This window comes from Bufo gargarizans, chromosome 8, assembly GCF_014858855.1.
Source record: "Bufo gargarizans isolate SCDJY-AF-19 chromosome 8, ASM1485885v1, whole genome shotgun sequence".
NCBI classification, from domain to species: Eukaryota; Metazoa; Chordata; class Amphibia; order Anura; family Bufonidae; genus Bufo; species Bufo gargarizans.
In genome coordinates this window covers 178,221,374-178,246,182 of record NC_058087.1, presented here as the reverse complement: position 1 = coordinate 178,246,182, position 24,809 = coordinate 178,221,374, and the positions used below count along the sequence as shown (strand labels likewise).

Below are 24,809 nucleotides of genomic sequence, written 5' to 3'. Positions count from 1 at the left end.
AATTTGGAAAGTCGTGCCCCAACCTTAGATGACACAGAGGTATAATTCTGCTCCATCATAGCCTCTGACTTTTGCTAGTGACTAAGGCGCCAGGCTTCGCTGTCTGGAGGTAATGTGCTGTCATTAGTTCTGACACGCCCGTAGATAATTGAAGTCTTATATTTTTAGCGCTGGCAGGTAAAGGTTTCCACATTTTATCGAGGTCACACACACCCCGCGCCTCAATAGAAATCATTATCTCCAAGCTGGCAGGCCATTCTACTGACGCGACTGATGGGCCGATGGCTATTCCTCTCGACACATGCATGCTCAGCGCGTCAACGGTGCACGTGTTTTCAATGGGAAGAGGGGAATAAAAGGCTAATCTCCTCCATGTACACAGCATTGGGTATGATCAACTAAAACATGCCCACTCATTTACCCGGGCCACCTCCATACCCATTAGATATGTATATGGCTGCCTTAAAGGGGTTTTCTGGCAGACAACCACTATGCTTATGGATCTGTGACCCTGAAAAGACTCGCCTGTCCATGGTCCCACTGCTGCTCCGTTCCCAGACGCTTCTGCTAAGAGGCGCCTGAGTCCTGTTGCTGCTGTGGCCAATCACAGGCCTCAGTGGTTACATCAGCCTTGAACATTATTGCGATATACCGTTCAAGCCGCTCTGAAGCCTGTGATTGGCTGCAGCGGTCACAGGACCCAGCCTCTTCTTGGAACAGCGGCAGGGACCGTGGACAGGTGAGGCTTCTTCTTTATGTTCTGGGGCACAAGTCCAAGGCTGGACAACCCCTTTATGAACTTGCAACTAAATGTGGCCACATACATTAGTCAAGGATGTTCAACCTGCGGCCCACCAGCTGTTTCAAAAACTACAACTCCCAGCATGGCTGGACAGCCTATAGCTATTAGGGCATGCTGGGAGTTGTAGTTTTGCAACAACTGGAGGGCCGCAGGTTGAGCATCCCTGCATTAGATGAACATTGGCCAAACCCACCGATTCCAACAGCAGCAGCCACCCTACTAATATGTATGAAGGTGCCACCACCCTCCTCCGACGGCAGGTGTCGGAGGAATTTAAAAGATCGGGTATGTTGGATTTCGGTATCACCGATCCTTAAGTGAGATAAGACGCCGCTAGAGGTGCTCCTGTCCCTATTACGAACACATGCACACTTAGGCAAGGAATGGCTGTCCGCCTAATGAGCGTTTGGCCAACAGATATCTAATGTTTATGGCCACCTACCGCAATTTCAGCCAGTTTCCAGTAATGGATGAAGAGCTGTAGACACCTAGTGGCTAAACGGTATATTACACACAGACAGAGCAGATAAGCAGCATGGGGCCCTCTCACTCTCCGCTATCTTCACAGCAATGAACTCTTGAGCTTACACATTGTATCTCCCTGGACTCAGCCGATAAGGTAAGTGCTCCTGACACGATCCGCTCTCTGTATGGTGCTCACGTCTTCTGTAGAGCTTATCTTTAGTAATATGTTCACTACATAAAGGGGTTGCTTTCACCACAGCATAGGGAATACCGTAAGTATTTGATCGTGGAGGTCCGACCAGTGTGATCCTCACTGATCCCGAGAACAGGGGGTCACATTCCCCCTATATGAACGGAGTGGCATGTCCGCCGCTGGGACAGCTGGAGATGGCCAAGTACAGCGCATACAAGGGAAGGGGATCCCCGTTTTTGGGATTGGTGGAGGGCCCAGTGATCAGACCCTCACTGATGCCCCTTCTCCCCTTGACAGGCAGCCACAGCCCCCCAAAGTTATCAGCCCTAATAAAAACGTACCCAATCATGCTCCCTATGCCATTTAGCAGGGAGTTACAAGCAGCTGCTTGGTTGGGCATCACTGGCATATGCCAATCCTGTACGGCATGACTAAACACACATGGAAGCAATGATACAATATACAAATTTTATAATTACCGGTAATCATTGTCCATAATCTAAAGTGCAAGGGCGTGTCACCCTGCACCTCCCCCCCCCCCAAAGTGACTACAAGCGGGCTTCTAACTAACCATTCTGTGTCCGCACATACTGCCACGGTCCAGCTATGACCAGCAGTCACCCATTGTCACATTAGCTTAGGGTGAAGAGGGAATGTTCAGGGTGGCAATCAGTGTCGATCAGGTCCCGCGTGATCAGTGGCTGCAGTCGCTTCATTTGCTTTCCTCATCTCAGACCAGAGATCTGTGAAAGGGAAAAAAAAAAATTTGAGATCAGGAGGTATAAATTAAGGCCATGTCAAGTTTAAGCCTTAGGCCTCCTGCACACGAAAGTGTGCGCCCCGTGGTCGTGCTGCGGGCCGCAATGCACGAACACCCACAGTGAGGCAGCCGAAGCTGATCGCGGACCCATTGACTTTAATGGGTCAATGATCCGCCCATTCCGCAAAAAGATAGAACATGTCCTATCTTTTTGCGGAACAGAAGTATGGGACGAAACCCCACCGTAGTGCTTCCGTAGGGTTCCGTTCCATGCTTCCAATCTGCATCTCCGGATTTGCAGACCCATTGAAGGGAATGGGTCCGTATCCGTGATGCGGAATGCCCACGGAACGGCGCCCGTGTATTGCGGATCTGCAGCACGGGCACGGGACACCTACGGTCGTGTGCAATAGAGGCCTTAGAAGACCCTGCGATTACAAGTTTTCATTTTTCACTCCCCACCTTCCCAGAGCCATATTATTATTTTATTTTTCTGTTCACATAGCCATATGAGGGCTTGCTGCTTGCGGGACAAGTTGTACTTTCTAATGGCACCATTTAATATTGCACACAATGTAGCAGGGAGCAGGAAATAAAATTCCATATGGGGTGGAATTGGAAAAAGAAAAATGCAATTCCGCCACAGTTTTATGGGTTTTGTTTTTACAGCGCTCCCTATGTGGTTAATATCACCTGTTACTTTCATTCTCCAAGTCAGTACGATTACGGCGACACCACATTTGTGTATGCTTTTATTTTTGGGCGTTTTAATATGGGGGAAAAAATAAAACCTTTCAAGACAATGTTTTTTTTCTTTTCATCACCATATTCTGATCCCCTATAACTTTTTTTGCATTTATGTGTATGGAGTTGTGTGAAGGCTCATTTTTTGTGGTTTCATCTGTACTTTTCAGGGTTACCATTTTGAAGTGTGTTTGACTTTTTGATCACTTTTTTTTTTGGGGGGGGGGGGGGTAAATTGACAAAAAAAGGCAAATTGGCCATTTGCAACAAATATTGTTTATATTTTTGTTTATTTTTTATTTTGAGGAGGGGGGTGATTTGAACTTTTATCTATATTTTTTAAGGACGACTATATCATTAGATTGCCAATTGTATTCGGTGATAGGTACTGTATATCGATCACAGAATTGAATGGCCTCAATTACAGAACACACCATTCACTGTACTCCAATACAATGCTGCCACCTGCTGGCCTGTATTGGTATATACCAGTGATTGGTATTAGATCCTGCTTGAGGCTCCAGGTTATCACTGTGATGTAACAGCTCACCCGATCTCAGCCGGAAAAGACTGTTCCGGGTGCAGGAGATCGCAGCTCCCGTATCTTCACTGTTCAGACGACGTGTAACAGCTCACCCGATCTCAGCCGGAAAAAACAGTTCCGGGTGCAGGAGATCGCAGCTCCCGTATCTTGCATTTTTCTTTTTCCAATTCCACCCCATATGGAATTTTTTTTCCTGCTCCCTGCTACATCGTGTGCAATATGGCTGATCACAGACATTCTCCCCAGGCCTCTGCTGTGTGAAACAGCAGAAATCCGATAGCGGGTGCCATCTTTAAAGTGCTGACTTTTGACGTACATATACAGCGGAAGTCGCGAAGGGGTTAAAAGCTGCAGCAGAGGACAGGCACTCCCATCATTGGGCTACCCAATATAATATTAGCTACAGGGCCTCCGTCTGCTTCCCTGACTGTATTTCCAAGAATAACATCACCTATAGGTGAGGAGAAGGAGGGGTACCCAGCATTGTTGCCAAATGATTGGGCGAGGTCATCCAGGAACCGCCGTCCATCACCAGGGTTGTGCCAGTCACGTAGGACGCCAGGGGGCTAACCAGGAAGAGGGCTCCATGTGCAATCTCAGTCTTGTTCCCTGGCCGTTGTAAGGGGATGGTATTCCAAAAACCCATCGCCTCTGCGGCTTCTCCACCTGAAATGCAGCATGACACATTTAGAGAAGCGGTGCAAGGAACGCGTATAGCCTATCCGTTGTCTATGCAGCCACTTACGCAGTCGACGCAACCCTTCTGTGCCAGCTATGGGCCCAGGGGCCAAGCTGTTGACCCGCACTTTGCTTGGACCCCACTCCACCGCCAGGTGCTTGGTCATGGCATCTGTGGACAGAAAGACCAAAATGGTAGAAGTAATGCGGCTGCTACATGGGTGACTCCAAGTGATCATAAAGATGGCAACTACCCCTTTATATGTAACTGACCTATGGCTGCCTTGGCACTGCCGGCGTGCATCTGCAGGACGTTCCCCTTGTAGCTCAGCGTGGCTGTGATGTTTAAAATGACTCCACCGTGATCCTGCAGAACATTAACATTATGCACAGAAATATGCATAAAGGATGATAAGCAAATGACTTTTCAAATGGATGTTTCATGTGTATCTATTGTTCCCTGTTATCAGCCAGCTCAAGCCGGAGGCTTTTTATAATTCAGCCATTATCTCTCCACCCACAGGTCTTACAGGGCATCTGTCAGCAGTTTTGTACCTATGACACTGGCTGACCTGTTACATGTGCACTTGGCAGCTGAAGGCATCTGTGTTGGTCCCATGTCCATATGTGGTGTATTGCTGAGAAAAATGATGTTTTAATATATGCAAATGAGACTCTAGGAGCAACGGGGGCGTTGACATTACACCTAGAGGCTTGCGCAGAAGACTGAAGATTTTCTCCCGGTCGGGCAACGTCCTGAACGTGCACGCCGCCGTGCATGCGCCATGATGATTACTTTTTGGCCAGTACAGTACAGAGCCGCGAACGCGCACGCCGGCTCTGTACTATACAGGCCAGAAGTAAGTCACCATGGTGCATGCACGTTCAGGACATTGCGCGGCCTGGCCGGGAGAATATCCTTCAGTCTTCTGCGCAAGCGCGGCCTGGCCGGGAGAAGATGTCAATCAAGCCCAGCCGAATCCAAGAAGTGAACGTCGCGCTCCACGAGGGTAAGTATGAAAAGTGAAGATGGGAATACCCGTTTAAGAACAGATTGGAGAGGGGAAAGTCTGGTGAGGGGGGAGACCAATTAATAGTGAGTTGCAGTAATCGAGGCGGAAATGGATCAGGGCAACAATGAGAGTTTTTGTTGTTTCCATAGTGAGAAAGGGGCAGATACTAGAGATGTTTTTGAGGTGCAGGCGACATGAGCGGGAGAGAGATTGAATATAGGGGGTGAAAGAAAGATCAGTGTCAAATGTCACCCTGAGACAGCGAGCGTGCTGCCTAGGAGCGATGATGGTGTCGCACACTGAGAGGGAGATATCAGGTTTAAGTAGGTTAGTAGATAGAGAGAACACAAGAAGTTCAGTTTTTGAAAGACGGCAGAGAGACAGTCACTGGTGTTCTGTAACACAGCAGGGGCGATTGTCGGGGGATGAAGTGTATAGTTGTGTGTCATCAGCATAGAGATGGTACTGGAAACCAAATCTGCTGTTGGTCTGTCCAATTGGGGCTGTGTACAGAGAGAAGAGGAGAAGGCCTAGGACTGAACCCCAAGGAACTCCGAGAGGGAGAGGTGAAGAAGTGGAGCCAGCAAATGATACACTGAAAGAGCGACCAGAGAGATAGGAAGAAAATCAGGAGAGGGCGGTGTCCTTTAGGCTGATAGATTGGAGCATGGCGAGTAGGAGATAGTGGTCTACAGTGTCAAAAGCTGCGGAGAGGTCAAGGAGAATGAGCAGAGAGTAGTCACCGTTGCATTTTGCTATAAGGAGGTCATTTGTCACTTTGGTGAGGGCAGTTTGTCGAATGTAGGGTGCCGAAACCAGATTGTAGTGGATCAAGGAGAGAGTGAGCAGAGATAGCGGATGAGGAGAGACAGAGAATTTTTGTTAGGTGAGTGGTTCTTCTGATCTGTGGGGACTTGGTGGTGTGCAGCTCACTGATCGGAATTTTACGGCGTAAAAATTGTGAAATGGTCTGTTGCATGTGCTCCAGGGGGTCAGTATGAACTTAGATATCAGAATTTATGATTAAATGCGTTTCATGTGGTTTAGACATAGATCGTGTTCCGATTTTCAGATTTCCCTTGATGACATCTGAGCTAGAAATGACTGAACGTATGACAACTACTACTGTAGGTGCCACAGTGACCCCTTGTGGTTATTCAATATAACTACAATCACTAAAGGCTCACTGTAAGATGGGTCAAACAAACCCAAAATATTACCAATTTTCCCTTAGTGTCCAACAACCTACGAGCACATCCTCATTACTGCCAGGAGCAGAGACTGTACATAAGGGACTAACCTGTAAAGCCAGAGACTATTATCCTTAACTCTTTAATGTCTGGCATATTTTAGACCTTAAAGGGGTTGTCCAGGATTCTGATATTGATGACCTATCCTCAGGATAATTGACCAGCAGGAGCAGACATCCTGCAACGCCGCTGATCAGCTGTTTCCTTGTAGCTCCAGGGCCAGAACTACACGGCTCCGTCCATTGTGGAGTGGAAGTGACTGGGAGCGGCACTGGAGTTACAGGCCTCGTCTACTACACAATGGACGGTGCCAGAGCTACAAGGAAATAGCTGATCTACGTGGGTGTGTCGGACCCCCGCCGATCAGATGCTGATTGCATATCCTGAGGATGGGCGAACAATATCAAAATCCTGGACAAACCCTTTAAAGAAGAAGCCGCCTCTCCTGAAATGCCTGTTTTAGTGGATCATATTATTCCTTGAAGCATTTTTCAGAGAATTGCATTGTGTGTCATTCCTCTGTTATTCCTCCTAGAAATTCTTGAATAAGGTGACAACTAGGTGTCACAAGTCCTGGCGAGTCCAGCGAGTACCAGACTTTAAGGAAGCATCTCTTTTACTAGGAGAATGGTAACACTGAGTTGTAAATTTTTTAAGCTCTATGAGGAATAATAGAGGAACGGCACAAAACTGAGATATAAGAGAAGATGCTCGATATTACTATTTCATGGAGAATACAAGCATTTACTCAAAGAGACATGTCAGGAGAAGTGACTGGTCCAAAATGTTTTTTTTTTACTTTATCACTGTCTTTCAAAAGCCATAACATGTGGCCATATGAGGGCTTCTATTTTTTGCTGGAAGAGTTGTATTTTGGAAAGCGAGTCTGTCAGCAGTTTTGACCATTACTAAACTGCTGACAGCATTAGCTAGGTGCTGGGGAGAACAGTACAGACATATCTTTTGTGCAGCTTTTAACATCAGGAGTAACAGAGGCCACTACAGCCGCCACTCAGAAGGGAGGGACTGTGAAGCAGCTAAATGCAGAGAGCACCTCACAGTGAAGCTCCGCCTCCTGTGCACTTAAAGAGCAGAATAAAACATAATATTCACACTACTCCTAAAAATCTGCCAGCTCTCCGTAATAGTCAAAACTGCTAAAAGATTCCCTTTAGGCCTCATTCATACGACCACATAACCGGTCTGCATTTTATTTATTTTTTCGTGGATTGAATGCGGACTCATTCATTTCTATGGCACCACAAAAAATGCGGACAGCACACGGATGTCATCCATGCAGCAAACTATAGGGCATGTCCTATTCTTGCCAGTTTTGCAGACAAAAATAGGCATTTTGACAATGGGGCCCACGAAAAATACACATGGCTGGTATCTGCGGTTTGCAGACAACAAAAAGGATACGGCCGTGTGAATGTAGCCTTAATGGCACCATTTTGGAGTGCATGAAATTTACTGAAAAACTTGTATTCATCAAACTTATATTTTTCTAATCTCAAGAGCACTAGTATATACTTCTGTATTGCAGTTGGCCCCCAGCTGCCATAGCCACCCACAGTTGCATCCTCGCTCTAACCCCTCAGATGACGCAGTCCCTATTGACCACAGCATCTAAGTGGCTAACTGACCGGGATTGGAGGTAGCTCCGATCCTAGCTGTTGCATTAGAGGGTCAGCTGTATAATACATCTGACACCTGTTGCAAATGTATCATGCTCAGCTCATGTCCGATGCTCCGCGCCATTAGCTGCTAGCAACATACATGTAAGAACTCTTGCACATGGTCGTTGTGCTCCTGTGGCCGTATTGCGGGCCGCATCACGGATGCGGACCCATTGACTTTAATGGGTCCTCAAATCCGGAGATGCTGTGCGGAAGCACTACGGAGTGCTTCCGTGGGGTTTCGATCCGTGCTTCCGTTCCGCAAAAAATAGAACTTTTTGCGGTGCTGACGGATCACTGACCTATTCAAGTTGAATGGGTCTGGATCCATCCCGGCTACCACACAGACATTGCCAATGCATTGGGGACCGCAAATTGCAGTCCCCAATGCGCGGAACGGAACCACAACGGCCGTGTGCAAGAGGCCTAAGAGTATTTTTGCTATGCCTAGCGCAGGGCCTGAGGGGGCTGCACATGATACCTGTATTCATAGACTATTCCTGTCTCATGCTCTACCCCCTCAGGCACAGCACAGCGCATCAGTCTGCCTATATGTGCATGACTTGCCCTGCAGAGGGCGCTATGCACCTGCTCTCTCATCCATCCTGTACCTACCCGGAAGTAACTCTCAAACAGGATCTTGCTGGCGTTGAATGTGCCCATTGTGTCTATGTCCATGACGGACTTAAAGGCGTTGAAAGACAAGCTGCTAGCAGGACAGAGAAAATTCCCGGCGGCATCTGCTAGGGCAGGAAAGATGAGAGTCACAATGCTTTCAAGGAGCGCTCTGACCCCTAATGGAGGGCTACCTACTGTTCACAAGGATGTCTATTCTGGAGAAGGTCTTCAGAGCTTCCTCCACGGTATCAGAAAGGGTCTGGGGATTCCTCACATCAGCGGACAATGCAAGGCAGTGTCGGCCGGTCGCTGCCCGCAACTTCTCAGCTGCCTGGGAAAGAAAGGTGGAGGGTTTTTAACTTCATGCAGGGGTATGGCGGTATAGTGCTGGTTGGCAAGAATGGCCTTACCTCGGTCACCCTCTGTAGGTTCCTGCTAACGATGACCGTGTTGCAACCGTGCCTAGGGAGAGGACATATTCATGAATGTGGGAGAGTGACTGCACGGGAAAAGGGGATGGACAAATTAAATGGCGGAACGTAATACCTCATGAAAATCTCAGCAATTCGGAATCCAATTCCAGAGCCCCCTCCGGTGATGAAGGCCACTCTGCCCCTGTGATCAGCAAAGAAACACGTCAAAAATGTGCTACCCCTAGAGCGGGTGCGCTATAGTGCCACTTTTATATAGTCTTGGTCTATATGGCTACTTTCACATTTGCGGCAGAGAACAGCCTGCGGGAGTTCTCTGGATCTAGCTTTGCTGGGTGTTACCGGAATTTTGACAATAATGGGGTCTGGCAGAGATCCGTCCGCAACCCGGCAAATATGCCAGGATTCAGCCAGACAGAATCCGCTGCACGCAGCGGTTCTTGTACGGTTGATCCCCGGAACAGCCTGCTGAAGAGATGTGCCACAAATGTAAAAGTAGCCTTAGGCCTCTTTCCCATGAGTGTGACGGATTAGCTCCGGATGCGTTCAGTGAAACTCGCACCATTTTGCAAGCAAGTTCAGTCAGTTTTGTCTGCGATTGCGTTCAGGTGTTCCGTTTTTTTTCTGTGTGGGTGCAATGCGTTTTGATGCATTTTTCACGCGCGTGATAAAAGACTGAAGGTTTACAAACAGCCTCTCTTAGCAACCATCAGTGAAAAACGCATCGCACCCACACTTGCTTGCGGATGCAATGCATTTTTCACGCAGCCCCATTCACTTCTATGGGGCCAGGGCTGCGTGAAAAAACACAGAATATAGAACGTTTTTCACGCAACGCAGAACTGATGCATGGAAAAAAAAAAAACGCTTATGTACACTAACCCATTGAAATGAATGGGTCAGGATTCAGTGCAGGTGCTATACGTTCACGTCACGCATTGCACCCGCGCGGAAAACTTGCTCGTTTGAAAGGGGCCTTACTCTACAAAATACAGCTTGGGTTCAGAAAGACATTGAAGAATACATTTAGCAATTACTCAAATAACAATCCCCAAATATAACATCCTGGTCGCCGTGTAGCCCCCCCAACCTAAAACAGGGGGTATTCCAAGATTTCCCAAGCAGACTAATTCCGGAAAGTTCCTGCAGATATCTTGATAATCTATGGGGATTGCTATTTGAGCAATTCTCCCATTCAGGTCTGCAAAACTATACTGGGGCCAGGCTGGGCTGATGTGGAAGATGGACAGCTAGCCTGGGGTGAGCGTTCTGTACAGACGGGAGGAGAGTCCTTACTGGAGCAGAGTCGGGCTGTAGAGGTAGTTGTAGGACAGGAGGCAGTCATCACTCTCAACATCCTCAGGAGGCTGGTCTGTAGTCGGCAATGCGGACATCGTGCGTCTTCAATGAGTAGGTAGCTGAGAATGAGAAAAGCCAATACAGAATCCAATTAAATGAGAGGCCAACCATGTAATAAACGGACACCCGGAGTCCTCCAGATTGGGAGCAGATTTGCAGCGGCTTTCCGCCACAGATCATGGAGAGGGAGCACCCTTCTCTGGGACATCCATATTATGCAAGGCTGGGACTACACTGTGACTTTACCCATGACACAAGTTGCACGCCCCAAAGATTGCAGTGTAGTAGGTTGTATCATGAGTAATAAAAGTAATCAGGGTCGCCTTTTGACCCACAAGTTGGCGCAACACCAGCCGTGGCAAGAAAGCCAACCCTGCTACAGTGCGATATTTGGTCCCATGATATGAGTCGGGGCCAAAGTCATCGTGTAGCCCCAGCCTAAGGACTCATGCACACGGCCGTGCCCGTATTGCACCCAGCAAACAGTGGGTCCACAATATATGGGCACCGGCCGTGTGCACACTGAATCACAGATGCAGACCCATTCACTTGAATGCGTCCGCAATCTGGAAGGCGTAGTACGGAACGGAGGCACGGAACCCCATGGAGCACTACAGAATGCCTCCGTGGTGTTTCTGTCCGTGTCCCCGCATCACACAAAAAATGGAACTTGTTCTATTTTTTGCAGTGCGGACGGGTCACGGACCCATTCAAGTTTAATGGGTCTGGATCCGTTGCGGCAGTCACACAGATGTTGCCCGTGCATTGGGGACTGCAAATTGCGGTGCCCAATGCACGGAACGGCCGTGTGCATGAGGCCTAAGGGGGCATTGGGCCAGGGGTCTCCCGTAACCAATCGTAATGAAAGTTTCCTGGTTATTTTTTAAATCTTGAAGTTGCATGGATTGGTTGATATGTTCTTATGTGCCCGGATTGCTGAGAAAAATGAAGTTTTAATATATGCAAATGAGCCTCTAGGAGCAACGGGGGCGTTACCATTACACCTAGAGCAGAGGCGTTGCTAGGGTCTGAAAACATCCGTGGCACAAGCCCACTGTGTGGAAATTGCACATTAATTAAAGGGAGTCTTTCACCTAAAAATCGCCATTATAGAACACCGACATGAGGATCTCCATTACATTCCCCATATTAGAACGCTACCTTCCATATCGCTGTACCATCGACGATTTTCTCAGAAAAACACTTTTATTCAATGTTAATTCGCTTCTGAAGGTGCCCAGGGGCGGCAGTACATGCTGGCGGTTGCCCAAGCCCCTCGGCGCTTTTCATACGAAACCCCTCCCCTTACACCCCTCTGGCCCGCCCTAGGTTCTTCTGATTACGCCCTCCTCTTAGGGAGAAATCTAGCGCCAGCGCCGTTCAACGGATTCGCAGCGCGCGCTGGATTTCTCACTAAGAGGAGGACGTAAATCAGAAGAACCAGAGGGGACCCTGCTCTAGGTGTAATGGTAACGCCCCCGTTGCTCCTAGAGGTCATTTGCATATATTAAAACTTTGTTTTTCTCAGCAATGCGGGCACATATGGACATGGGACCAACACAGGATGCCTTCAGCTGCCAAGGGCACATGCAAAAATCCATGGAGGAGCTCCGAACGCCGCTCATTTCCATCATAACAGGGCTCTATGGAGCAATCAGACCCCTTTGGCGCAGCTCAGAGACCTAAACCTAGAATATTTCATCAGAAATCTCTAAGCAGTGCCAAAGGGGTGACAGATCATCAGGACAGTACTTTGCTCCATGTCATAAGACTGCACTATCCTTCCTACCACAGCAATAACAAAGCAAGCCGCGCATAATACAACACAAGGCAAACCTACACACGGTGCATAAATGCCGTACAGCACGGACAGTCTCTCCCCACAGCACGCACTCACACTCACCGAAGCACTGGACGGACTTTGAGTCTGCACCTCGCGGAGTCTGTAACCCGACCGCAGGGAAACCTGGGAAACGTAGTTTTCAAGCACCAAAACCTCCTGCTTCTGCGCGGAGCTGTAAAGCTAGTGGTGCGCATGCGCAAATTCCTACCAGAGGCTGACGGGTCAACTTTCAGTATGGTTTCCTAGGAGACGGGGCCCGGGAAGGGGTTAAGAAGAAGCCGCCCTAAGGGGCTCCTATTGGAATGCATTGTTAAATAATAAAAAAACTAGTGCAATTACACATAACACTGCTGTTATTAATTTTTAAAAAGAGTTAAATTTATCATGTGTCAGTAAAAAGGGCCATTACGATGGTTATTATGCTCGAAACCTCCTGACACCTTTCCACCATAGAGCTCCATGGTGGTTGACTTGACATACCACAAGGTATGGCTGTTGCCGCCACAATGCTACCGCGTTAAGGCGCCCAATGTGATCACCTCAAAAGCTAATTCGCTGTTACACGCTATGAATTTAGAAAAATAATTTTTTTTTTTCTTTGTTTTAATAAAAAAAATAAATAATAAACTGTGGCCAGATGTGGCCTATTTCACACGGGCGTGTGCGCACCGTGGTCGTTCTGCGGCCCACAATGCACGAGCACAGTCCGTGGGGCAGCCGCATCGGATTGCGGACCCATTTACTTGAATGGGTCCGCGATCCGGCCGTTCCGCAAAAAGATAGGACATGTTCTATCTTTTTGCGGAACGGAAGTACGGGACGAAACCTCAAGTGAATGGGTCTGCATCCGTGATGCTGATTGCCCACGGAACAGCACAGAGATTTTTTTTTTGTGTTTTTCATCACTTTTGGGTTCACAGCATTTTTTTGTGTGCTTCTTTAGGTCGCACAAATATTGCTGTTTTTTGTTCACATGACACCATAGAAACCTTGCGTTTTCCATACCTCATGCGGTTTGTATGGTGTTTTTTCTCAATCACTCCATAAGGCTACATGCACACCGTATGTCTTTTGCGGTCCACAAAAATAACGGATGACGTTCCATATGGCATCAGTTTTTTTTGCGGACCCGTTTTTTTTGCGGATCCATTCTAATAATCCTTGTCCGCAAACTTGAAAAAAATAGGACATGCACAATTTTTTGGGCGGAGCAACGGAATGGACATACTGATGCGGACAGTGTGCTGTCCGCGTTTTTTGTGGACCCATTGAAATGAATGGGTCTGCATCCTATCCGCAAAAAAAACGGAACGGACACGGAAACAAAATACGGTCGTGTGCATGAGGCCTTAACCACATTTTTCCCTATAGAAATAGGCCCCCCCCCCCCAACCTAATGAATAAAAACACCTGTGCCCAAAAAACGCTTGTGCATCTTGCCTTTTTTTCACAGACCTTCTGGATATCTGGAGATTACGTTTTTACCTCAAATCACGGATCAGCAAACTACAGATGCAGTCTGCCTGCCGTCTATATTTTTATTTGAGGACAGATTGGCATCAGTGGTTCTGTGGGCCGCATTTTGCAGCCACGTTTTGCGGAATGGACATATGGATACTGAAAGTGATATGTCAGCAAAATGTGGCCCACAGACCCATTTAAGTCAATGGGTCCGCAACAAACGTGGATTCAACATGGGTGGTAACCATTTTACGGATCCACAATTTGCAGACCGCAAAATGCATACTTTCATGTGCATGAGGGCCTAATAGAAAGATTTGCACCTCAGAAGCACTGATCAATCACTGACTGTGACAGCGGCCTTAGGGCTCATGCACACAACCGTATTTATTTTGCAGTCCGTGTGCAATACGTATTTTGCGGAACGGAATAGCTGGCCCCTAATAGAACAGTGCTATCCTTGTCAGTAATGTGGGCAATAATAGGACATGTTCTATTCTTTTGTAAAACGGACACGGAATGTACATTTATTTATATTTTTTTGCGGACCTATTGAAATGAATGGACGGGCGACAAAAAAAAAAAAACAGATTGGACACGGAAAGAAAATACATTTGTGTGCATGAGCCCTAAATGGGGAGAAGAGACCATTCATGTAGGCTCCAAGACTAGAGCGTCCATAGGCACAGTGGTGCAGCTATAGGGCAGGCGTGCTGAACCTGCGGCCCTCCAGCTGTTGCAAAACTACAACTCCCAGCATGCCCAAACAGCCTACAGCAGGGCATTGTGGGAGTTGTAGTTTTATAACAGCTGGAGGGCCACAGGTTGAGCATGCCTGCTATAGGGGGTGCCGAAGCTACGCGTGAAGTAGTGCCACCACTGGGATATGATGGGGGCCCAGGGGGATAGACTTGTCAACCTGAGTATAATCAGGGAGGAGGGGAATTCTTTCGTCGGCCCCAACACCTTAGGAAACCGCCCCTATCCTGTGTAAATATGCAATCAAGATGGCGGTTTAGGCCTCAAGCACACGACCGTTCAGTTTTTTTGCGGATCCGCAAAACACGGAAGCCGCCCGTGTGCCTTCCGCAATTTGTGGAACGGAACAGACGTCCCATTGTAGAAATTCCTATTCTTGTCCGCAAAACAGACAAGAATAGGACATGTTATATTTTTTTTTTTGTGGGGCCACGGAACGGAGCAACGGATCCGGACAGCACACGGAGTGCTGTCTGCATCTTTTGCGGCCCCATTTAAGTGAATGCGTGCAGCTCGGATGCGGACCAGAACGACGGTCGTGTGCATGAGGCCTTAGGGAGTCAGGAAGCAGCTTGTGCTGTACATGGGGTTAGAATAGACATCGCCCGGCCTGTGTACAGACATGTGAGCCCCATAGCGGAGAGGCCATTGTCCTGGTGAAACCTTATCCTGCAGGGGACGACTATCAGGGGCCTAGTGATCCTGGGCTGAGTGCCAACAGGTGGCTGACGCCCATAGCAGTCTATACACACACTAAAATAAATGCATTCCACAACGCCAATTTCTCAGAAGGGCGGCCTCGGCTCTATCTTAGGCCCCCTCATGAGGCTCCTGAGATCTCTGTCAAAACTTCTGGCCGCAGCCATTTCCTCCATTGGCCTTCACAGAATTGTCTGCGCAAGCAATTCACACGTCTGATGCTGTCCCTTTAGTGCGTATTCCACCACTTTGTGCCATTTTTATTAATAAACGTGCCCTTAGGTCTACTAAAGGGGAACTCCGCCTCTAGCTGGCAAAAAAAACAGGCACTGGGGTGGTCAGGCTTCTGCCCCAAGCAAACAGCAGCAGCAGAGACCAAAAAAGGTCTTAGGCTAATGTTCACATACGGTTTTATTTGGCACAGATTTTGGTACAGAGTGCCAAAAACATTTGCAATTTAGATCCAGTGATCGCTTGTTCATTTATATGAGCGAGTTTGTTCCCCCCCTCGGCTCGCAGTTTTAAAAACCATGGTACAGGGGAAAAAGTGTCATGTCCATTCTTGATCTGGAATCTGCATCATAGTTCCCGTTGAAATCAATGTAAAGCCCCCAAAACTGTGTCAGAATAAAAATACAAGGATTCTGGGAAAAAGAGGAACAACTTCATGCAAACTCTGCATTGCCTGGTATCTGTTATTCCTCCTGGAAATTTGTGTGTGTGGTGTGTGTGTGTGGGGGGCCCACACAACCAAGGCGTTACTATTCTCTTTTTCAAATGGAAGTGTCCCTTCAAAAACTACCAAACAGTGCTGACTATGTCAGGCTGTATAAGGACACACCCTATAGACAGGCGGAAGGGTAACACCCAGATGTCAATTTGTTCATACATTTCCAAGAGGAATAACGGAAGAACCAAAGAAGGCGTAATTGTTTTGACAGGAAATGCAATGCAGAGAGATGTAGCGGGAGAGCCAATATCCTTCTGAAACAGGATAATTATTCCTTTCATCTGGCAACTGATAATCCGATCGTTCAGAATAGAATCCTCAAAACCAGTAGGCAGAGATATTGGGAGGCTCCAGATTCACACATCCGCAAAATGGGTCCGCATCCGTTCCACAATTTTGCAGAACAGGTGCCGACCCATTCATTTTTCAACGGGGCTGGAATGTGCTGTCGGCATCCGCACTTCCGGATCCGCAAAGAAAAAGACATTTTCTATGAGTGCCAGCGATGTGCGGTCCGCAAAATGCGGAACACACATTGCCGGTGTCCGTCTTTTGCGGATCCGCAAAACACATATGGAGGTGTGAATGGGCCCTAAGTCTGCATGCAGAATTCATTAGAATAGTGGTGTAAACCATAACATCGGATAATCCAGCACCTTCCGTGAATGCCAGATTAACGTAATGTTTCCGTATATACTGCATTATTCTTATTCAAAGACTCCCTCTTATCAATAGTATGTCTCGGACATGAAAGGGTTAACGCAATGGGCTCGCAGACGGAGGACAGGAACACGAGCAGGATATTCCCAAGGGAGGGCGAGCGATGGAAACGTCTCTGGAGCAGCTGGCATAAACAGGACGCGGGCACGCAGCTCTTTTTATGTATAAAGACAGTTTATTAACAGTAACAAGAGCGGCTGGTGGAGCAGTCAGTGCCCGGGGGGGGGGGGGAATCCACAGCCAGAACCTGGGGACATGTACTCGTTATCACCCCATGAAACTTTTTTGGGGCCCCTCAGCAGGGTGTAAGGGTCTGTGCAGGTCTGAGGTGCCACGGAGCAGCACTATACGTTATACAAGTCACTATGATCCTTTGTTTCCCAGTCGATCAATTCTGCGCTGTGAAACCACAAACCGATCTCCTTCTCCGCCACGTCCACCGAGTCGCTGGCGTGGATGATGTTCCTGCGACGAACAGGAGAGGAGTTTACAGCATAGCATTTTCTGACATCTGGGAAAGCTGGATGACAACCTATATGGCTGCCATTGAAGGGGTGATTCCATTATTAATGAAACAAACGAAAAATCAGACATGGTCTAGTATGAGGAGCTCTTTCTAAGGCTACTTTCACACTTGTGGCAGGACGGATCCGACAGGCTGTTCACCCTGTCGGATCCGTCCTTCCGCTATTTCGCCGTGCCACTGAACCGCCGCTCCGTCCCCATTGACTATAATGGGACGGGGGCGGAGCTTCGGCGCAGCACAGTAGTGCACAGCGAAAGGCCACCGGACTAAAAGTCCTGCATGTCCGACTTTAGTCCGGCGGCCTCTCACCGCCAACTGCGCCGGAGCTCCGCCACCGTCCTCATTATAGTCAATAGGACGGAGCATCGGTCCGGCGGCACGGCGAAATAGCGGAAGGACGGATCCGAACTCACCCCACTTACCCCCCATCACAGCTGAGGGGGAGGAGGAGGAGGGGGGGGGGAATCCTTTCTGCAGCAACAGTCTCCCATCACAGCTCAGCGGGTGTGTCCTTTCTGCAGCAGCTCTCTTCCCCTATCACAGCTCAGGGGTGTGTCCTTTCTGCAGCAGCTCTCTTCCCCCTATTGCAGCTCAGGGGGGCATGTCCTGTAACTGTCACAACTGGCTAGCGGCAGTTTGTAGGATGGAACTGAGCATGCGCATCCAGCTTGGTGAGGTAGACAGAAAAATATGGAAAATAAACAGCAGGTGGCGCTAGACAGATACATTTTATTGAACAATTCAGTGGCTATACTAAAATTTTTACATGGAATTACAAAATGTGTTCAGATCTGGACGTTGCTTTGAAAGAAAAGAAAAAAAATGACTTGTGGACTACCCCTTTAAAAAAATACCCGCAAGTATGGTCACCCAGCTTCCCAGGCTCCAGTTGGCCTGATCTATAGTTTGCATAAAGGGACAGATTGGCCTTTCAGGACCCAGTTAGTGCACGGTGGGGTGATAACAACCCATTTTGCAATGGCCAGGGTAGCCTAGGGCAGCAAGGTGAATGTTTGCCCCCAGATGAAGGAAACTCCATCTACATTTCTGGTCGGCCCTACTGTTCATCACCCAACTTTCCCAGATACAGATATAAATACATCTGAATAGAAGAAAACTAAAAGTGTCTTTGATTTTATATTTTTTGTTTGTTTGTTTTTATTACTTTAGATGCAGAACGTTCCTTAAATGCCTGGACCATGAACATCATGTCTGACACAGGACCAAATATTCACCTGCTGATGTGGACGCTGAAGTCTCCACGCACAGTACCCGGCCTGGCCTGAGAAGAATCCGTCTCCCCGACCATCAAGCGGGAAGATTTGACCACGTTGTGCCCCTCCCAGACCTGGAGAGACAGAAAGAACAAAACAGTAATTTCACGCTTTGGGTACAGGCACGCGGTTTTTGTGCGGAAAATCTGCAGTGTATGGCCTCTTGCACACGACCGCATGGCTTTTTCAGTATTCAGTATGTTCTATCTTTGAACGGAAAAGCGTAAATACGGAAATGGAAGGCTTTCGGAGTACCTTCTGGGTTTTTTTGCGGATCCATTGAAATGAATGGTCCCGTATACAGAACGCACCTACACCTTTGTATGCAAGAGGCCTAATACAGTACCAGCCAAGTAGATTTTCAGTCTCCTGTACACAGCGCGGAAATTTTGCTCGCAGAAGATTTTAGAATCCGCAGCGAGTCGATTTTCAGCGCAGATTTCGCCCTTCGCAACCAGCGAGATCCAGGGCAAATCTGTCACAAAATCTGCGCAAAAATCCATATAAACTACACTACCATGTACACGTACACTTAAAGGGGTTGTGCAAGAATGGGACCTGGAAAATCGGCAGTGACAAAGGGTCGCATGACAAGGGGATCCGCCACGGACAGTGATCAAGGGAGCCCAACGTAGCATCGCAGGCTTGGAGAAGGAGTGGGAAGCAGATAAGTATTCTTCCCTTTACAGGTCTTGCACAACCCCTTTAACCCTTAGAGGACCTTGCAATGTTCCGTTTTTTGCATTTTCCTTTTTCACTCCCTGCCTTCCTGGAGCCATAACTTTTTTATTTTTCCGTTCACATAGCCTTACGAGGGCTTTTTATTCGCGGGACAAGTTGTACTTTGTAATAGCACTATTTAGTATTGCCTATGATGTAGTGGGGAACTGTAAAAAAATTCCAATGGGGTGGAATTAGAAGGAAAAAAATAAAAAATAAAGGGCTATTCTGCCACGTTTTATCGTTTATTTACGGCATTCGCTATGCAGTAAAATTGACCTGTTACCTTCATTCTCCAGGTCAGTACGACTACAACCATAAAAACCTTGAAAAAAATAAAATAAAAGAATTCATCTTTTCAGAGCCATATTCTGACTCCTATAACTTTTTTGTAGTTATGTGTACGGAGCTGTTTCACAGCTAATTGCCCATTTTTGCCCTGCGTGACTATAACTGGCAATCATTAGATTTCCTATTGTTTTCTGTGATGGCTAAATAGCCATCATAGAACCCTTTATTTACAATATACAGTGCTGCCACCTGGTGGCCTGTATTGGTATATTCTCGTAATAGCTACCAAAGCCTGCTTGAGGCTTCGGGCTATTACTATACAGTAACAGGTTCCCCGATCTCAGCTGGGGAACGCTGTTACGGGCGCAGGGAGTGTGGAGCTCCTGCTTCTGACCTACGCAATAAGCCGCAGGGCTTATCGCATTCTTCCCATGCGGGTCTCTGCTGTTTAAAATAGCGTCTCTGGCGGAGGTCACCAAGGGGTTAAGGTCACGTTCACATGGCAGATTTTTGCCACTGATTTCAGTGTAGATTCCATCCCGAAAACCGGACAGCAGTGGGAGTCTGTGCCACCATTACGTGTGGTAATGACAATTCTTTTCACGGTTACTGGGCAGAAACTATGGAGGAAGGCTGCTCCGTTCAAAACAGCGAGGGGATCTGCGGCACCGAAACAGGAAAAACTGAGGCAGAAACTGTGGTTTCGGGCGCAGAACACGCAGCAGATTTAGACTTTTTTTTTTTATTCATTGTAAATTTTGAAAAAAAATAAAAATTATCTATCTATATCTATCTATATCTAGCTGCATTTTTCGCTGATCGCACACTGACCCGTTCATTTCTATGGGGACATGCACACACCCATATTTTTGGCGGAACCGCGCGGCTGTTTAATAAATGATAGAACATTTCCCATTGTGGTCCGTATTGCGGATGAGAACAGTCTTTTCTATCGATGGAATACAGAATTCACACAGAAGTATCAGTAGACCAATAGACGGACACGGCCGCGTGCACGAAGCGTCACCACCGTGCGTACTCACCATTGCAACCACAGGTCCGGACGCCATATAATGTATGAGTGCAGGATAGAAAGGCTTCCTCTGCAGATCGTGATAATGGTTGGCCAGGATCCCCTCCGAGGCCTGAAGAGAAGACAGAATTAGAGGTGACCCCACGAGGGACAAATCCCAGCTTTACAAGACTGCGCAGTGTGGCGGATCTTATCGAGCCATATTAAGGCCCAATACACACGGCCATGGTGCCGGCGGCCTGCAAACCACGGATCTGCAATACACGGGCACCAGCCGCGTGTACCCCACATCATTGACTTCAATGGGTCTGTGATCCGCAAGATGCGGAGATCGATACGACATGTTCTATCTTTTGCGATGCGGAGGCATGGACGGATTGCAGGCTCTGTGCAGAGTGTTGGACCGCCAACGATAAGATACTGATGACCTACCCTGAGGACAGGCCATCAATACTGAACACCCAGAAATCCCCTTTAAGGCAAGTAATGATTTTTATTTATTATTTTTAAGACATTCTGCCCAGTTTCTAGAAAGTTTTACCCCCCGATGGACAACCCCTTTAAGCCGCTCCTAAATCTCCTTTCCATCCTATAAACCACATTTCACACGGAGCTATCATTAAAGAACAATGGGTGAATCAGACCAAATTAAAAGGTATCCCAGCCGTCTGGAGAGGACGCGTTACACACCCAGCGTGAAGGAGTCCGTGGGCACTTGACGTCAAGAGTTATAGATGATCTCTGCAAACACCAACTACAGAAGTAGCAAAGCTGATTGTATCATTGGACACGACCCATCATCATGTGATATCTGTGGTCGCACATAGGGCTGCGGATTAACCGCATTACCGTAATTGGATCCTTCCATTTAATGGATCTAAATGACTTATTTTTAGTTTGCTCGTTGGTATTTCAATTGTTAAAGCAGAAGTTTGTACTTCAGAGCTGCACTTCCTGACGTGAAGTTAGGACCTAACTGCCACAGCAGCGCGCGCCGACAGGACCCACGCTCAGACTTCCAACACGTTACCTGCAGAATTTTTATTCCCACCAACTTGAAGCCGCGGCGCTCGAACCGTCCGATGATCTCTCCCACCAGCCTGCGCTGCACCCCGTCCGGCTTCACGGCAATCAGCGTTCTCTCGCGGAGCTCAGGAGCCGCTAGACGTACAGGGATACAAAGACTCATCGTCAAATAGACAGAATTAGGCCGGCCATACACACAAGACCTCTGTCGGCTGAAAGCTAGCTTGGGCAACAGCTCTCTGTCAATCTCCCCCCCCCCCCCAAAAACAAACAAACAAAAAAACACATGCATGCTCGGCTCGACAGAGCACGCGCTGACACATACTTCTCTCTGAGAACACAAGGGATGGCCTGAAACTCATCCCCCCACATATCTGCCGCCAGAGGAGAGTCAGAATAGACCGGCAACATGCATGAAATTCAAGCCCTTATTTTGACAAGGTCGGGGAGGGGGTAGTAGCGCCCCCCCCCCTTCCTCCTTCCTCCGAGGCAGACACCAGAAAAATGTCAATGAGAAGGGCATGCGTTCAATTATGTAAGCGGGAAGGAGAAAGTGAGGAGAGAAGAGTCTGAGAAGTGGTCAGAGCAAACACTACAAATCCCAGCACCCCCATCAGTGCCCTATACTCAGCAGGTATGGCACAGGACGCATGCACCCTGCACTATATACCAGCCAGGGGTGCACCTAGCCTTTCTGCTGCCTTAGGCGAAAACTGAAACTGCACCGCGCCCCCCCCCCCCTTCCAATTTCTTAACCTAACCCCTTTGCCACAATGAAAGCACTTATTGCCCCTACTTGGTGCTACCTGAGGCACTCTCCTCACCTGGCCTCATTGGTGGTGCACCCCTGATACCAGCTACATAGAAACCTCCTATATACCAGCTAGACTCCCCTGAAATGACCCCCAAGTCCCTTTCAGGCATTGGTGATAAGGTATGATCGCTGGAGGGGGTCCAACTACTAGGGCCCACAGCGATCACAAGAACAGGGGTCCCCTGTGCGGACGATGAAGTAGTGCACCTGCATGACTACTGCTCCATTCACTTCTATGGGACTTTGCAGCACTCCTAGGTAGTGAACGGAGCAGGGGTAACACATGCACGCTACTGCTCCATTCACACACAGGACTTGGGGACCCCTGTTCATGTGATCACTGGTGGTCCCACGAGAAGGGGGGGGGGGGATGGGCTGCTAGTGAATGGCCTGCAGTGTGTGGATAGTACTCATGACGGATGAGCATGCACAGGCTAGTCTATACTACTGCCACCGGGCACAGCGACCCTATGGAGGAGCGGGAAGCGGGAGCGTGTCACCGTAGTTCCACGGATTTGAATGGAACGGTAGCGCACATGCATGACCCCTTCTCATAACCGGCAGGTGCCGCAGAGAGAAAGAACTGTGCCAAAGGATCACTGATACACTGCAACAAACCTCAGCGGTGTGAAGGAAAGGCTGGGTCATCCTCTGGACGTAATCGGGAATGGTTCCAGGGGTGCGCCACCAATGAGGCGATCGCTTAAGGCAGCACCAGATAGGGGAAAGAGGGGGGGCATCCAAGGGGCCATGGGCGGAAGGGAAGGGATTGGGTTAAGAAATTGGCATGTCGAAGAGGGGGCGCCGTTTCAGTTTTTTTTCCTACGGCAGCAGAAAGGCTAGGTACAACCCTGAATGGTTCCATTTACCGGCAGCAAGCAGAGATCCTGCAAACGGTATGGAATTGAACCAGGCGTCACTTTTTACCATTTGGTTACATGCGACCACCTCTGGAGGGTTAATATTTTTGCAGCGGGTGCACCGCAGGTTTCCTTCTACAAACAATTAGCGGTTCATTCATAATTGGATTGAAAGTCTCTGCCCAATCAGCTGCTACTAATTACCAGTCATGAACAAGGGGGGGGGGGGGGGCCCTGCTAATGAATGGCCTGCAGTGTGCGGGTATACACATGATGGATGCATGGGCTCATCTATACCACTGCCCCCGGGCACAGTCACCCATGGGACCTGCTAGAACAGTCAGGACACCACTGACTTCGGTATACAGCATGCTGGGAGTTGTAGTTAGCACCGCCTCTGCATTGCAAATAATAGACGTCCACGGACCCGTACTGATGTGCGCTTTGGGACCCCCCATAACAGGCAGGGAACGCAAGGGCGTGCTTCTATGATGCAGCTGAGCCCATTGGGTTCATGAAGGAACTAAATGAAAGGGGTTGGGACTGGAATTGCCTTATATTAGGGGGTGCAAACCACAGGATGGAGCGGTCAGACACAGGACATATGGTGCCAATGTGTGCCAGAAGTCAGCATCCTGCCCCAGTCATGATATACAGAGGGCATGAGTTGTGCAATGCACTGTGCTATTCTCATGCCATATATACATATATAGACTGAAAGAGGGGGGGGGCAGGAAAGTTTTAGGAAGTTTGCAGCAAGTCTCCACCGGTCCAGCAATGTCCACCTACCGGAGCTGTAGTGCAGGCATGGTGCCCCGGCCGGGTACACGGCTCTTCCTCCGCTCAGCAGCCTCCGGAGGATGCAGCTCATTGTAACCGGCGCACAGACTTCTCGCCCCTGCCGGCAAAGCCTTTCTCAGCCGGTGGGCGGGGCTGACAAGAGGATGTGCACGCCCACCGCCTGGAAACCCACGCCCACAGCCACGCGCACCGCCAGTATATAGCCACGCCCACTTTAGGGGAGTTTATGAATGAGACTTGGGGAAATAGAGAATCGCATTTGTTTTGGTGACTGGTTTTGTAAAGGTGCATTCCCACATAGCGTTTTTAGCAAAAAAATAAAACAAATTTGTTTTTGTTTTGAGCTTTTTTTTTTTTTAATGTGAAATACAAAACACAGTATAAACTTTTGATGCATTTTTGGGTCCTTCGTATTACAGCGAGTTCAAGGTGTGGGTGCTTTTGTTTGGCTGTGGTTTTAGAAAACGGCAGTGAAAACCGCAGCATAAGGACTCATGCACACGACCGTGCCGTTTTTTGCGGTCCGCAAACCGCGGATCCGCAAAAAACGGAAGGCGCCCGTGTTGTATTCCGCAATTTGCGTAACAGAACGGGCGCAGGCAATAATGCCTATTCTTGTCCGCAAATCGCAGACAAGAATAGGACGTGTTATATTTTTTTGCGGTGCCGCAGAACGGAGCCACGGATGCGGACAGCACATCTTTTGCGGCTCCATT

General features: G+C 48.4%; 2 protein-coding genes across 4 annotated transcripts; both read right to left on the bottom strand.

The window, feature by feature from the left end:
* Positions 1-1,914: 1,914 nt before the first annotated feature.
* On the bottom strand, positions 1,915-12,562 carry DECR2 (2,4-dienoyl-CoA reductase 2). 3 transcript variants are annotated; one of them, XM_044304018.1, is made up of 10 exons: positions 12,440-12,562; positions 10,474-10,595; positions 9,293-9,361; positions 9,157-9,208; positions 8,942-9,077; positions 8,744-8,868; positions 4,460-4,553; positions 4,254-4,358; positions 3,960-4,174; positions 1,915-2,203 (listed from the first exon to the last, which is right to left on the bottom strand). In XM_044304018.1, exons 2-9 carry the CDS (start codon positions 10,569-10,571, stop codon positions 3,960-3,962), a joined length of 894 nt encoding a protein of 297 aa, XP_044159953.1. In that variant the 5' UTR covers positions 10,572-10,595; positions 12,440-12,562; the 3' UTR covers positions 1,915-2,203. The 3 variants fall into 3 exon arrangements, with proteins under 3 accessions (XP_044159953.1, XP_044159951.1, XP_044159952.1); XM_044304016.1 differs by having other exon boundaries at positions 3,986-4,174; XM_044304017.1 differs by having other exon boundaries at positions 3,986-4,174; positions 12,377-12,456.
* Positions 12,563-16,951: 4,389 nt separating this feature from the next.
* Positions 16,952-24,220, bottom strand: NME4 (NME/NM23 nucleoside diphosphate kinase 4). Its single transcript, XM_044304125.1, has 5 exons — positions 24,082-24,220; positions 21,623-21,753; positions 20,603-20,704; positions 18,510-18,622; positions 16,952-17,213 (listed from the first exon to the last, which is right to left on the bottom strand). Exons 1-5 carry the CDS (start codon positions 24,161-24,163, stop codon positions 17,093-17,095), a joined length of 549 nt encoding a protein of 182 aa, XP_044160060.1. The 5' UTR covers positions 24,164-24,220; the 3' UTR covers positions 16,952-17,092.
* Positions 24,221-24,809: the final 589 nt, after the last annotated feature.